Source organism: Leguminivora glycinivorella, chromosome 17, assembly GCF_023078275.1.
Source record: "Leguminivora glycinivorella isolate SPB_JAAS2020 chromosome 17, LegGlyc_1.1, whole genome shotgun sequence".
Lineage (NCBI taxonomy): Eukaryota > Metazoa > Arthropoda > Insecta > Lepidoptera > Tortricidae > Leguminivora > Leguminivora glycinivorella.
Genome location: NC_062987.1, coordinates 13617602 through 13633360, shown reverse-complemented (window position 1 = coordinate 13633360; position 15759 = coordinate 13617602). Strand labels below are relative to the sequence as shown.

Sequence of the window (15759 nt, the reverse complement as noted above, 5' to 3'; positions counted from 1 at the left end):
ATGACCACTTTCTGCTCCATCATCAGATCAGCTCCATTATACCATAATATTGCATTGTCGCGTGATTTACTTGTGTGCAAAATTTCAGCTCAATCGGAAAACGGGAAGTGGGTCAAATTAAGCTTCTATGTTTTGACCCAAACCCAAACGTTAAAAGTTATCAAGCTGATAAAACTCGTTTGTCCCTTTCCGACGTATTGGTGTGATTTAAACTTTAAGGCATAAGTTGAATAAAAGCTTGTAAAAAGTATGTACAATCATTAGCTCTGAGCGCCGAAAACAAGTTGTAATAAAAATAAGAATATACGGGACATTTTCTTCAGTGGAATATAACTGTCGTTTCGCCTCTGCAGTTGTTCAAGCATTGAGTCTTACCTTACGAATATTCTTTCTGCCATGTTTGTTCTTGCCTTCATTTTCCGTGTCAGAACCGGAGCCATCGCTATCATTCACTTGTTTGATGCGACGACGCTTCTTTTTACTGTAAATTAAAAATAAAACATCAGTATCGTCATGGCAAAAGTTCTTTACCCGTTATATAACTCCGTCCTTCTTTCTCAACCAAATCGTACGGCTTTAGTACTTCATGACAACCCCCTGTATAGGCGCAGGAGGAGTTACATTTAGTAGGAGGTAGGGCATAGCGAATGATATTCCGCTTTGTGTGGTAGGGCACAGCACAGCGGATATCATCTCGCTCGAATCTAGAGCAGAGCCCAACTGGGGAAGTACCTCCGCCTTACAGAAGACCGCAGCCAAATAGCACTAGACCCTACTCATAGTGTTGTGTTCCTGCCGGTGAGTAAGGCTGCCAGAGCTCAACGAGGGTGCGGTGTGCTGATGACGGGAGGACTTACGGAACTAACTTGTTCCGTCTATTGTCCTTTGAGTCGTCGGCAACACGAACCCTCCTTGGAACTTGTGCACTCCTTTTTGCTGTGTACTTAACACAGCAAAAGGGAGTGTACAGGTTTCTAATGGGGTGACAACGCGCATGTGACACTGTTTGAGTTGCAGGCGTCCATAGGTTACGGTGACCGCTTTACATCAGGCGGATCGTATACTTGTTTGCCACCGACGTAGTATAAAAAAAAAAGTTTTTTCATTATATTTTTTGGCGAATCTTTGCAAAAGGATTTACAACCAGTTTTCATGTTCGTTCAACAAGTTTTTTGGTTAAAATAGCGCCTACGTGCTCTTTGATTCAAACAACAAGCTACTTGTCATTTGAATCGACAATATATTTGAATCAACAAGTCGATTTTATAAAAACAGCCTGACACATATTGTTTTAAACATACGTTTGGCTGATTCAAACGGATAAACCGCAACAAGTCCAACTTGTTAAATTCACAATGCAAATTTCTCTCAGTATAGGTATAGATCAATGCTTTTTAACCGCTGCCTCAAATATCTCAAAGGAAGGTGGTTCTCAATTCGTCTGTATTTTTCAGAAGTAACTTTACCCCAAGTCGCAATTAAATACCAGAATGTCTGGAACTATGTCGTATGTAATGTATGTATACTTACCCCGTTAATCATAAACATTCACTAAACTTATCAATCCGATAAAGTTCGTTTGTCCCTTTCCGACGTACTGATGTGATAGAAAGGGACAAACGAACTTTATCGGCTTGATAACTTTAGTGTACGTTTATGAATAAGGGGGTTATTCTTTTTTATAGCTGAATAAGTGGGTAGGACCTTGAGCCTTACGGCTCAGCCCAGCAATTCCCGAAAAGTTTGTACATTTGGATCATGTCTCCGATTTTGATAAAAATTGGTAGGCTGATAAGTCGATGATGCTGAGCAAGATCCACTAGGTTTCCCAAAATGTCCTAGGTTGTTTGTATGAAACTTTCCTTTTTTGTTACCGAAAAAGTATAGAAATCTGGTAACAAAAAAGGAAGGTTTCATACAAACAACCTAGGGTAGGATCTTGCTCAGCATCATGGACTGTATCAGTCTACCAATTTTATCAAAATCGGAAACGTGATCGAAATGTACAAACTTTTCGGGAATTGCTCAGCCACGACATTGGTCTAAGCGCGACAGCGGTGAGTGGCGGTCATACATTGGAGCGAGACACAGCGATGGGACTTTTCATTTGCACGTATGGCCGCCGCTCACCGCTGTCGCGTTTTGACCAATGTCGTGGCTGGGCCGTTAGGAGAGTTGCAGTGTGCGTAGGATCTCTAGGCATTATGAGACACTTACCCTCCGTCCGTAGATGAGACGGATCCATCACTGTCAGAAACCTTCTTCTTTCTCTTGCTCTTTTTCCTGGGCTCGCTGCTATCATCCTCAGAGTCCTCAAAGTCGCTCATTTTGTCCGCTTTCCGCGCTTCGGCTTCGGAATCAGACGCTATGGCGTTCGCCTTGCGTCTTGTGGACTTCACACTGTAATAAAAACGGCGTATATTTTCTAAGCGTTTAATAAACACAGACACAAATGTTATATCCCATTAAAGTTTTGGATTTAAAGTGTTCAAATGACATTTTTACACACATGCTTAAGTATACTAATTTAATATTTATATGGAAACTTACGTGTCTTCGTCGCTATCAGAGTCTTTTTTGTCTTCCTGCGAAAAAAAAGTAAAAAAAATGTATTTGGTACCATTTGACGAGCCGCCGCATATAGAACGGAATGGAAATCCATGAAAAAATCATATGTTCAGCAGTGGACGAATATGGTGAGAAGAAGAAGATGAAGACATCTAAGGTAAATATCTCTTGCTCGAAAACATTTTAAATATTTCGAAGAAATTCTCAATCTAGTCTCTGGATTGAAACACCTATTCATGAGGGACATTGGGTGTCGAGTTGCACCACGGTTCGCCAATAAGAATCAACCACTGATATAACCTGGCAACCGTTATGTCTTCTGAGCTCACAGTTGCAGTCTAGTTATTTGTCATACGATAAATAAATAAGGGTCATTCACACTTCGGCAGATATTACGACGTTTCCAAACCGTAATAAAAGATTGGCATACCTACCTCAGAACCATTAGCTTTTTCATTTTCGGAGCTGGACGGGTCACTCTGAGCCAGGAGGTCCTCTTTAGCGATGTGGTTGATGCTGTCCCCGTTCAGCTTTGGCACCGAGATTGGGGGCAGCTCTGAAAACATTTCCAAGAATCATTATGCTTAGAGAAAAAAAACTGTCGCTATCGATAGCACACAGCAATTTCATCATCATCATCTCAGTATGTTCAAGAGGGAGATTTATCAAAAGGTATCAACTATTTAGTGGCAATAATCGAATGGTCATGGAAAGCACCTCTGCGGGAAGAATGGCAACACTCTGCAGAATGTAACGAAGGAGCAGCTATTTAAATCGCAGGAGATTCCACAAGTTTTCAAGTGTGTGTTGTGTTAAACACATGATGTTATTATTGTAGTTGAATATCGGTTCTTACAGACTACTTCGAGATGCAAGCGGCGGTCGTCTCTGCCATCTCGTATTCACTCTCAGGGCCACAGCTAGCAGGGACTCGGCTTTGATTGGCGGCAGTCAACCTGTCAGCTGAACGCCATCAGTGGTTCAAAAGCATGAGACTTGGAAACCCTACCTTCCGTGTCCACCGCCTCCGGTTCGCTCTCAGAGCCGGACCCCGAGCTGACAGGGGCGAGCATTTCGTCCTTGATCGGCGGCGCCTTCGGCATTCTTCGGGTGGTTCTAGTCGACTTCTCGACAGATTTCCGCCGACGGCGGTTCAGCGTCTTGAGGTTTGACAATCTGGAAAATATGCTTTTAAGGACTAAGGACTCTTATCCAGGTATAATAAAGAGTACTATCGCGAATTCCCGCTCCCCGCTGAAGTGCCGATTTTAAATTACCGCCTGTCAAAAACACGAACAGTCGACCTGTCATATTTCACTCATACAAGCATATGACTACACGGCAAGAAATAATTTTTTATTTTTATTTTATTTTTTCAAAAAAAAATGTATCGGTACATAAAAGTTTTAATACACTTTTTGGGTTTTTCTGTGAATAAGATAAGTAGGTATTGGGCAAAAATTATAATGATAATAATTTAAAAAATGTTTGTATTTTTTTTCAATCGTTTATTTTACACAACTTCTGTAAGCATTGTGGAAGCGAATTATTTTCATTTTTCTATTTTTTGTCTTAATAAAAGTTTATAGCGTGCAATGTGTAGAAGAAATATTAAAGAACTTAAATAAATAAACTATATTTACAAAAATTAACAAACATTTATTTATTTATTATCATCATAATTGTTGCCCAATATGCACAAAAGCATCCAAAAAGGGTTTACTTTTATGTTCCGATACATTTTTTTTGTGTGTAGAAAAAAAATAAATTATGCCAGTCATATCCATATTCATATTTAAATCGCTACTTGGAATCCGCTCTCTACTTATCCATCTTATTATCGTACAACGGGGCGGGCGGCGAGCGTGCGTACAATATACTTATGCAGCGTCGATTTGGGACACTTGTATGAACTTCAATTGTTTGACATGCACGCGGCACGCTCAGAGCGTGTACTCACTGTACTCAAGCCTTACACTTATACATACATGTATCAACCCTAAATCTATTTACGCTTCTAATTAAGACAAAAAAGGTTGGGTAAGCTTTTAAGTTAAAAAAAAAATTACTTAGAGCTTTAAGAGAAATTACCTATTAGGTTTGACAGAAAAGTAAGTGACCGAGTGTCCAGTTACTCAACACTCATTTTCCGTTAACTTCATTGCAAATATTATAGATACCTTCAACAACGTACATTTTGGTTGACCTATTATAGAGGTCGAGAACTGTTAGCCGCTCGGGAGTAATTTACTGAATCTTAGTGACGGCAACCAACTGGAAATCTTATCCAATTGAAGTCTCAAATGCTTAAAAATATTCTTGTCTTTTAGGCCTTTACCATACTAACAGGTACTAAGGTAACGGACCCAATCATGGACAGTTTAAGATAAAATTTTGCCTATTTTTGATATTTCACTGATACGTGTCAACATTCTACCGCTAAGCATGTTAAAACTTGAATGTCTTATCCTTCTTTTACATTTCAAGCGCATTGCAGAATAGATACTCCTACTGGTTTCTTCATAGTTAACAAATTAAAACTAGGTGTTTTTTCTCCAATCATGGACGGCAGTTCTCCAGTAATGGATCCCCCATTATGGACAGTGAAATAGGTCAAAAATTTTACTTTTAAAGCCAACTGATACTCAATGAGTTTATTTTATACACCCCAAATAAAATTAGTTTGGGTTATTTTAACATAGGAGTTTTTTGCAAATTTTGGTTTCGTAAGTTGTTCCTTGTCCATCATAGGAAGGACGCAGTTTTTCGGCTCCATTAATGGACACTAGCAAAATAACACTAAGTATTTCTTTATATTTTTAGAGAAACAAACTAGTATGTTTTATACCTTATCTCATGGTTAATGCAATAAGTAAATTCATTTAAGTTTACAACAAGTATTATTTTTTTATCACTTTATTCATGAACTCAACTCTCTTAGCAACATTACTAAGAATTCGTCTTGAACTGATGACTTTTATCTTGCCGCCAAATCCTTCAGAAATAAGCGAATTAAATGAAACTTCAAAATTAAACAGCTCTATGACTCTAGTTTATGGTACATTGCCATCAGTTTTTAGAAACTAAGTTTAGATAGTTATTTTTAAAGATTTCTGTTTTTTTGCCCATAATGGTATTGCCGTCCATTATAGGGTATTTTACATTATAGAATGATATTCAATCCTGCGATTTCGAACGTTGTTACCTACTGTAGAATCTATCCTCTTTAAATCCCACAATTTGCCGTATCAGAAGAAAAAACGGTGCGTATGAACCGCAGGGTACTTATGTTCCGCATTACGGCTTGGTATGAATATAAACGCACCATCATCGGAAGCCGTCGTCAGAAGCTGCGAATTCGCACGGTGTACGGGCTTTTCCGAAATTCCAAGAAATTAATGTGCAGAAAGCCACCAAATTGCCATGTCGCATGTGAATGACAACAGATAAAAGACCGTCCACATTGTGGTATTTGTGGTGCGCGAAGATACTCAAGCCTCCGTAGCAGCATACGGGAGAGGCCCTTCACGCCTTCCATTCCAAGGTTTCGAAACTAACAATGAACATACCATCGAGTGCAGAATCTATTAGGTAGTTGGTGTGTGTGTTGTAGTCTTAAGGCATCCCAGAGATGGAAAGGGCCTTCACGAGCTCGCGCCACGCCTTCCTATGTTCAGCGACCCTTGTGGCCAGGTATAGTTGGTAATGTTATGTTATATGTAGGAATTATTCATAGTCAGCAACCACTGTCCATTTTCACCGTTGCTTACATTAAGTATTATCTAAGTTTCCTTGAAACAATGAGGTTGGTGCCAAAGATACCTACCGTTTCACTAAGCATTACAACCATTAGTCCATTACTTGCCACAGGCCCATTTCTCAAAGCTCAAAGTGAAAAGTCTGTTTTTAAACTGTCATATTAGACAAGAGTCTAGAATGGATTGAAAGAACAGTAGGTGGCCAAATATTCTTAAATAGTAAATATCTTTGTTCTTTAGGTCCTTATCTTACTAGTAGCTTCGAGAAATGGGCAGTTTGAAAGTCGAATTCTTTGCGAAAGAAATACCTAGTAATACCTACCTACGAAAGTTGCAACGTCACAATAATTTCAACTTTTTTTTTGTCATGAGTTGTGTGTGGTAGCGGTTATACATGTAGTAATTAACGGCTTAACAAAATTGGAGCGTATAGTGCGTGAGTTAAGAGATGTAAGTTAAAATTTAATTATTTATTTGATTTGTACAAAATACAATATCATAAGGCCCTTAAGCACATTAAATAGATACCTAATTTGTCACGTGACTCCAATGTTTTAGCAAGGCGACGCTACTCACTGCAAGACGAGAAACGATGGAATCATATCCACTTAGTGTCTAAATTTGTTGACACTGAGATGGCCGACCAACATTATAAGCTGCCTTACAGGTAATCGTAACTTCTGATTATTTAGATCAAATTGTCGAGACAGGGAGGCCTAACATCGAAAACAAAACAAACCTAGAGATGATGTTTATTAGTAACCATGGAATAATTTATAGGTTTAACAGAATATAATTATACATTTGAGATTGAAAAATGTAGTTTTTATTTCGTGTAAGTTAGGTAAGTATCTATTTCCTTATGTTAAAATATGGACTTTGTATGAAAAAAACACTGTGTATGAATATGACATGCTTTAAAAATTACTATACCCAGAGCCATTAAACAGAAAACAAAACACAAACAAAACCTTGAACCCAACACAATGTAATAACACTAATAACCTACCTTACCGACCAGCTTACCTCAAGAATGAAAACTATAGGCAGGCATTATTTCACCTTTTTAAGCAAAACTAAGGATGAGCCCCATTTTATGTGATATGTGACTGTCCCATTTCCATTTTAATGATTATTACATAGCAATACTTATCCTTGAAGACTGTCAAAAAGTAACACTTAGGACCTTTTTCAGTCAGTGTTTTTTGATATTTACCTATTAATTTCTGAGTCAACAGAGTCCATATTCTCAGAGCTGCTACTGGCAGGTTTTGTTTTAGAGCGGCCCATCTGGAAATTTTAGTTGTTTTTAAGTCTCTTGTTTTTGTTTTTTAGTAAGTCATGCAATGCTAGTTTTGCCTATGCGTAAAAAAAAATATTGAACATAAATATATACAAAATAAACTTTTTATAAATAAATTTAAAGCAAAATAATAAAAAAAATATTGAGCCCATCTGGGTTTTTTGACTTGTGAAAGTCAATGATCTGTTTTTCGTTTTTTCCTGGTTTGTAGAATATTCATAATATTTGCTGATTTTCACTCAAAGAAAACACTGCTATTACTTAACAGACTTTAATTCTTAAATGTCATACTGGAACTTATGTTCACATAAACAAATTATTCTTATTTCCTAAGTTGTACAAACAAAGAACTCCTAAACTAGATAAATGTGCAATAAACAGAAACAATTGTACTGGTACAATAAACTTAAGTAAACTTGGGACAGAGGAATGTTTATGTACATTTCAAATTGAAAATAGACAAAGTATTAATGAAAAAGTTATCTATTTCCTAACCTGGCTACAACTTGAATTAGACAATTCATCATTGGTTCCATCCACTTGGCTAATACTGCTATCTTCTTTCTCTTTTTCTCTGTTTTTTTTCTTTATGTTTAAGCTGTCATCAGAATCTGAAGGAGTAACTAACTTTCTCCTATTCATTTGAACTATCTTTTTTACATCTAGTTCGTCATCAGAACTGGAACCCTTCAAAAGGGAGTTTTTAATATCTTTTAATGCACTTTTGAGCTGCTCATCATCAGTATCAGAACTTGAGGAATAGGTCAATAACATTTTTTTTGCATGCATTGACTCCATGATAATTTTTCGCTTGGACTGTGGTGTAGTTTTCTCTGTCTCTTCTTTTTTTCTTTCAGGTGTCTTTGGAGTGTCTACAGGATCTAGAGATACAATGTTTTCTGGTTCGCTGTTTTTAGCTAATTCTTCTTTACATTCACTATCAATTTTACCATTTTTAGTTTGGTTCCCTTCACTTGGTGACTTAGATCTTGAATTTTTGCCATTAACATCGTCATTTTCAGAGTCTGATAGTTTAACCATAGATTTCCTTCTAGTGGGTTTAAATTTCTTATTGGTATCTATATCATCAGAATCAGAATTAAGTAATGCATTTTTGCTCGCCTCAATTCCTTCATCCAATTTGTTCTTATCCCCTGGATCAACAGTTTCACATGATTTTTCTTTACTTTCTGACCTGGAATGACTCTTTCTTGTCTTCAGGCTTAATTTTTTTTTATCATTCTTTTTAGGTGACAAGGTATAAATCTCACATCCATTCTGTGTAATTTTCTTCAACCCATGTTGACATAAAAATACATCTGTAAATTTTGGTAGCCTAGTAATGACAACATCAAACTTTTTGGGTTTGAAGGCACTAATTGCTTTCTTCTTTTCATCATCTTGAGTTTTATTTTTTTCTTTACGATTCTTGTATGTCTTTGTAACTGTGGGAACTTTAGTATCCACATCATAGATTTCTTTTTGTAGTACATCAGGCTTGAGTAACTTATTAAGACTAACTAACTTGATCATAGGTTTTTTATCTTGAGTAGAAGAATCACTATCTTCTTTGCTCTCCTTGCTTTTCAAATTCTCTTTTGGTTTTATTGGCGAATCTTCAATTAAATTAACTATTTCAGATGCATCAGTTTTATGACTTTCCTTGTCAAGCTTTCTTTTCATGCTTTCATTTCCAGTTACATTGTCACTTTTTCTATCTTCTTTGCTCTCCTTCCTTTTCAAATTCTCTTTTGGTTTCATTGGTGAATCTTCAATTAAATTAACAATTTCAGATTCATCAGTCTTATTTTTTTTATCAAGACTTTCCTTATCAAGTTTAATTTTTTTCCTCTCATTTTCATTTATATTTTCACTACTTTGTTCAGAGTCACTGTCAATAAATCGGACTGATTTTGACTTTCTTGATTTTTCAGTATTTGTCTTCTTTTCTTCACTATCACTTATTGAAGATTTGCGAGGACTCTTAGACATTGAATCTAATTTTTCAATGGTTTTAGACTTCTCATCATCATTAACAACATTAGTGTCATCTTGTTTTATTTTCTTGTTTTGTAGCTTTTTAACTTCACTTGAATCTTCTTGACTACTGTCAGACACAACACTTTTTATATTTTTTTAGACTTTTTGCATATGTCTTCTTCATCACTTGAAATAATTGGATTATTTTCATTTTTGTTTGACTTTTCCTCATTAATCACTTGCTTATTTGTGTCTACAAGACTACTTACATCTCTTTCAGGGCTTTTAGCTTTATTTTTTGCTTTAGCTGAGGGGCTTGCAGTTTCTTTCTGGCTATCATTGCTTTCTTTTTCACTGCTTTTATTCTCTCCATTTTTATCTTCAAAGCTGCCATCACTGTGAATAGCTGTACTTGTTTCATCATCAGATTCCTTTGTCTTATTTTCGAAGGACCTGCATTTCTGCTTATTCTTGCCTTTACCATCTGCTTCCTTTTCTTTGGTACTATTATCACTGTCGTCTGAACTTAAAATGCCTTTACTTTGTTTCTTCTTATTTTTAGTCTTATCCTTAATGTTTTTGTCACTAGATGACACATCTGAATCTGATTTGTCACTTTCCTCAACCCTCTCAGATTTAGAGGAATTATCCTCGCTTTTATTAGTTTTTTGAGTGACATTACCACTGTCTTTTAAAGATTCTTGTCGTTTTCTATATAGACGACAGTTGTAATACACAGGATACTTATCCATCATAGACTCGGGCATACTTTTAGCATGAACTTTGACCGACGTATAATGCCCTAATAATATTTTCTCAGAAATTCTTAACCTACAAGAATCGTGTTCAAAGTAGAAGTAATTTTTCTTATTCCTTGAGTAGTTTTCATCTTTGGCGCCAACTGTCACCGGCGAGCACCGCGAGGCGTCTACAAGCGTCAACACCCTTTTAACGCCGTTTTCGACATTCTCCAGCGATTTTCGTGATAATTCGCATATTAATAACACCTTAGACGCCGCTTTACGCACCGCGTGGGAATTTCGCAACTTGTCTTTGCTAATTCTCTTATCCTTAAGGTTTTGAGAGCGCGTTCTCAAATTCGATCCGAGCTTGCACAAATATTCCATGGCATCACAAAGAACATCGCTTACAGGTACTTCTTCTGCCATTTTGTTACGCGTTCTACACACACGAATTACTTAGTACTAAATATAGGAAACTTGTAAGTATTTGATGAATTACGGATAAAGAGTTCATCAATAATTCCGATCCGAATTCACTACTTATGTACAGGCGAAAACGCAACGCAGAAGAATTATAATGCTACTAAATTCGAAAGAAAATAAAAAACCATAGAGTAAAAAAATCTGCTCGAAATCACTGTTTCGGATACTAATAGTTTGACCACTTACTAATGGATATATTAGATATAGCAATATAAAACAACACAGGAATCGCGCGGCAGAAATTACAGCACTTTATATTTTAATTTTGCGTGTAAGGCAGCCATCTTTTATCGTATGTTCATTATACACGTATTGAAAGATATTGTGGAAGTACGTTCTGAAATTCAATATTACATAAGATTACTTGAAACGGAACGCAGTTTCCACCTGCTGCTCGACCATCTCAATTTGGTAGGATTATACTATCTATACATAAATATAGATACAAAATAGCGGCAAATAGACATATACAAATGACTATTATATACAGTAACTATCATGTATGCATCAATTCTCATAGTCGGTTAACAGAAACTATCAAGTATATTAATATGATTTATAACTACATACAATTTTGCTACGTTAACAATGAGGAAACTAATGCTCCACTTCAAAATAAAAAAAATCTTATGGTATCGTTTTTTGTACTCACCTTTCATGTAAATGGCTGAACTAGCTCTTTAGGGAATTCCTTATAAGAATAAAGACTTAACTTTGATAGTAGCACATTATTACACGTAACAGTTATGGATTATGCTTTAAATCATGCACATATAATACTCCGAGACTCGATAATCGGCGAAATAAGCAAAGGTAGATAACTACAAAACAGTCGTGAAAAAGCACCATAGACGCACGCAGTGCATAGACGAACATTTGTAAAGCTAGCTATATTATTTGGTAACGATCCGATTATTTTTCCCGCGGAGTGAATAATATATGTTAATATCTCGGGATTTTATTTTGAACTAATGTCAGTAGTTATATTCTAGTTTAAGAGCACAATGAGACACTGACATTGGAAAAGATTAGTAGAAAACGAAAATACAATTTTTTTTTGCTTATGGCAAGCGATATTACAAAATATAAAAAAAAACAATGTGCCAGTAGGCTTGTGCCGTTTCGTTCGTTGATCGGAGCGCTCCGATCTCGTTCAATCGCTCCCATGAACTAGTTCGCTCTTTTAGGTCTTTTGCTCATTTAGTTCAGCCAGACCAGCGATCACTGCGGTCGGAAAGATCAGAACGAATGGGACCGAATAGTGTCAAAATTATACGAATAGTCCATAGATAGTAACATTCCGGGCCGAAAGGTTGTAAGTAACCGAAGTTTAATATGAAAACTTGACTTTTTTTTGTTGCTCTGCTAAGTAGCTCTCGCTCTCGGTCGGCGCAGTCACACATTCGTTCTCGATCCAAACCGCTCGCGCTCGCCGATCCTATACTGAACTAAATGAGCAAAGACCGATTCTCAGACCACGGAAAGATTCAGTTCATTTCGGTCATTGATGGGATTTTATTCCTAATAGTTCATAGTTCGTGAACGACACAAGCCTATGTGCCAGTGAAGTTTGTCTCTGAATGTGAATATTCTCTTTGACTATTCTTTGGAATCATTGGTTATTTTTTCGTGACGATTTGACTGATTGTATAATATAAATTGGGCGCAGTTTTTAACAATGTTTGCCAGAACCGCAAGAAACAGTAACGCGTTCAGATTTATTCCTAGATATTTCAGCGAAGGGTCTGGTCAAGGTTCCTCGCAGTCCCCAGCATCGGCATCAGCTGGCAAAGTAAACGAAAATGTTCCTGGCCTCAGCCAAAACTGTATTGCTCCAGCATCTCAACCAGTAGGACCTGGAGTGGACCCTAAAAAGTCGGGGCCATACAAGGTTCCCGAATACTACTTGTACAACAACATGAGCTACTTCGAGGCTGAAATCGAAATGTCGAAGTACCGCTGCCCGCAACCGTCTGCTCTCAGAAAGTGAAACCCCGCAACCGTGATATGTAAAATTTCTAGTTTCCTGTTAATAAATTATTGTTTTAGATAATTCGTTTGTTTTTTTTTACAGTAATACCTATCACTCCAATCAGTCATCCTCATCCCTCTGTCCCAACATGAGTCAAGAAGCAAGAGCCACAAATGAATAGGTAGCCAGGCTTCTAAACATTTGATATATTGAACAAACACAATCATAAAAACCTGATCAATGATCACACTAAATCTAACTTAGCGGTAGTTTCATAGTTAACAAATGAAATAGTATACCACTGTATGTTGACTTAGGGTTACTTGCGCCACCAAAAATGGAGGGTTAACCCACCATTATATATGGAATTTTACAGTCGACACTAAACTTGAGCTAAGTGGGTGGTGCAAGTGCCCCTTAGGCACATTTTTACTTATGGTTTTGTCACATTGTGTTTTATATTGCATCTCCTTATCCTTATAGCATGTAGATAGAATTGACAGAAAATATATGTTCAATACTAGTATATTAATCAAATTAGATTTTTTCTCAGATTGTAATAATGTACTTTAAGGAAAATTTGGGTTAAATAAAAAATCAATATGTTTGTAAGATAGTGTATTGTTTTCTTTGATTCTCATACATACTATAGTCCTACAACTAATTAACATAAAATGCAACATTTTTGAATTCCATTTAAATTGTAAACCTTCGACTTAGAAATGCTCAAATTAGGAAGTTATTGCACTATACAGCAACTGAAGCAGCACCACTGATCAGTACAGCAGCTTCAACATCGGTGAGAGGTGGCGCAGCCTCCAGAGCTTCAGCGCACTCCACCGGATCCATATGTTACTTCTTCTTCGTCAGCTTCTCTGAGAGGTCATCAAAGGTAGGGTCCTGCAGGTTAATCATCAAGCTATTGCCAGGAAGGAAGACTCTGTTCTGTGATTGAGCAATCATTCTAGAAATGCTCTGAGCAGCTCTGATTTTGCGCAACTTCAAGTATCCAGGGTTCATGCCCATAGCTTTACCCAACATCTCAGCCGCTTCAGCTTCACCTTCAGCTTGGACAATCTTTTGCTGGCGCTCCTGCTTAGCTCTTTCCACTACGAAAGCAGCTCGCTGAGCTTCTTGTTGTGCCACTTGTTTGGCCTCAACGGCAGCAGTATACTCCTTGCCGAAACTCAGCTCAGTCACAGAGACATCATCTAGAATGATGTTAAAATCCGACGCGCGCTCTACAAGCTCTCTCCTGATGAGCAATGAGACCTGTTGACGCTGTGTAATTAGTTGCGACGCGTTAAATTTTGCTACCACAGACTTGAGTACCTCGTTGCAGATAGAAGGCAAGACTTTCTCATCATAATCGGTTCCTAGCTGTCTGTACATGGTCGGGAGACTGTTCGAGTCGGGGCGCGAGAGTACTCTCAACGAAATGTTCACCATTTGCAAGTCTTTGGAGCCGGTGGGGGAAGATATCTTGCGGGGTCGCGACCTGATATCATAGATGATCGGGTACTGGAACCAAGGGATGCGGAAGTGCATGCCTTCAGTCATGACGTGCTGTTGGATACCTCCAATCCTGTTGAACATGATTGCACGGTGGCCACCCTCCACGGTAAACAACGATTGTGAGACACCATAGGCCGCCGCACCGACGACAGCCATAACTTTCAAGCCGATGCCCAGACCGGGAGGTCCACCTTTCGCAAATTTGCCCGCCATGTCGTTGAGCTTACTCTGCGCCATTATAAAATTGTGGCAAAATTACACTATTATCAAATTTTTTGCAAAATCAAAAACTCAACTGAACATAACCTGTAATAAGGTAAAGAACGAGACAAATTGTGCAATACGCATAGACAAGAAAGAATTGATAGGGTTGCCAGTAGGTGGAAAATTAATCCCCCATAAAGAGTTCTATACACGTTGCAACAAATACGATACGGACCAGTGAAGCTAGGAACATACTACGCGGACGTCCGTCGTAAAACGACCGCGACCGCGACCGAACAGTGTGCACGGAACAAAACATCCAGCGAGCCAGATTTCGAACGGACGTCCATGCGCTCAAGGCCACGTCCACGTCCGTCGATCGATAGTTTGCACGGTTATGTGTAATTTCATTGTCCAGATTACCGTCCGCGGTCGATTCACGACGGACGTCCGCGTAGTGTGTTCCTAGCTTCAAGCTAGGAATCGTCGTGAATCGACCGCGGACGGTAATCTGGACAATGGAAATACACATAACCGTGCAAACTATCGGTCGACGGACGCGGACGTGGCCTTGAGGGCACGGACGTCCGATCGAAATCTGGCTCTCTGGATGTTTTGTTCCGTGCACACTGTTCGGTCGCGGTCGCGGTCGTTTTACGACGGACGTCCGCGTAGTGTGTTCCTAGCTTGAGTGAAGCTAGGAACATATTACGCGGACGTCCGCCGTCGCGCGAACGCGGACGCGGATCTAGACAATAAATCGTTTTACGACGGACGTCCGCGTAGTATGTTCCTAGCTTTCAGTATGTTTCAGTATGTTTCAGTATGTTTCAGTGTGTTTTGTAGTATGTTTCAGCTAGGAACATACTACGCGGCCTTGAGCGCATGGACGTCCGATCGAAATCTGGCTCGCTGGATGTTTTGTTCCGTGCACACTGATCGGTCGCAGTAGTACTCGTATGTTCCTAGCTTTAAGCTAGGAACATACTACGCGGACGTCCGTCGTAAATCGACCGCGACCGCGACCGATCAGTGTGCACGGTCACCAAAACATCCAGCGAGCCAGATTTCGATCGGACGTCCATGCACTCAAGGCCACGTCCACGTCCGTCGACCGATAGTTTGCACGGGTGTATATTCATTTTCCAGATCCCCGTCCGCGGTCGATCGACGACGGACGTCCGCGTAGTATGTTCCTAGCTTAACCGTGCAAAATAGCGTGAAGATGAAGGG

General features: G+C 38.5%; 4 protein-coding genes across 7 annotated transcripts in view; 1 reads left to right on the top strand and 3 right to left on the bottom strand.

Moving 5' to 3' along the window:
• LOC125235154 (transcriptional regulator ATRX homolog) overlaps positions 1-11675 on the bottom strand; it is a 41408-nt gene extending 29733 nt beyond the window's left edge. For 2 of the 4 annotated variants that reach the window (XM_048141603.1, XM_048141604.1), the window contains exons 1-7: positions 8125-9621; positions 7543-7616; positions 3578-3744; positions 3003-3124; positions 2551-2585; positions 2218-2400; positions 376-481 (exon numbers count right to left, since the gene is read on the bottom strand). In XM_048141603.1, coding sequence (XP_047997560.1) covers positions 376-481; positions 2218-2400; positions 2551-2585; positions 3003-3124; positions 3578-3744; positions 7543-7616; positions 8125-9621 — 2184 coding nt within the window. Of the gene's footprint in view, positions 1-375; positions 482-2217; positions 2401-2550; positions 2586-3002; positions 3125-3577; positions 3745-7542; positions 7617-8124; positions 9622-11487 lie in introns of those variants that run through there. The other 2 variants (XM_048141605.1, XM_048141606.1) reach the window with 2 other exon arrangements.
• On the bottom strand, positions 9739-10964 carry LOC125235155 (dentin sialophosphoprotein-like). The gene has a single exon (XM_048141607.1). The coding sequence runs from the start codon at positions 10776-10778 to the stop codon at positions 9756-9758; it is 1023 nt and encodes a 340-aa protein (XP_047997564.1). The 5' UTR covers positions 10779-10964; the 3' UTR covers positions 9739-9755.
• A 748-nt stretch (positions 11676-12423) lies between the features above and the next one.
• Positions 12424-12888, top strand: LOC125235220. The gene has a single exon (XM_048141699.1). It carries the CDS (start codon positions 12514-12516, stop codon positions 12823-12825), a length of 312 nt encoding a protein of 103 aa, XP_047997656.1. The 5' UTR covers positions 12424-12513; the 3' UTR covers positions 12826-12888.
• Positions 12889-13410: 522 nt separating this feature from the next.
• Positions 13411-14667, bottom strand: LOC125235219 (prohibitin-2). The gene has a single exon (XM_048141698.1). The coding sequence runs from the start codon at positions 14557-14559 to the stop codon at positions 13660-13662; it is 900 nt and encodes a 299-aa protein (XP_047997655.1). The 5' UTR covers positions 14560-14667; the 3' UTR covers positions 13411-13659.
• Positions 14668-15759: the final 1092 nt, after the last annotated feature.

Excerpts from the sequence above, each read along its gene's own strand:
- LOC125235155 (XM_048141607.1), bottom strand. The coding sequence starts at position 10,778 with ATGGCAGAAGAAGTACCTGTAAGCGATGTTCTTTGTGATGCCATGGAA.
- LOC125235219 (XM_048141698.1), bottom strand. The coding sequence starts at position 14,559 with ATGGCGCAGAGTAAGCTCAACGACATGGCGGGCAAATTTGCGAAAGGT.
- LOC125235220 (XM_048141699.1), top strand. The coding sequence starts at position 12,514 with ATGTTTGCCAGAACCGCAAGAAACAGTAACGCGTTCAGATTTATTCCT.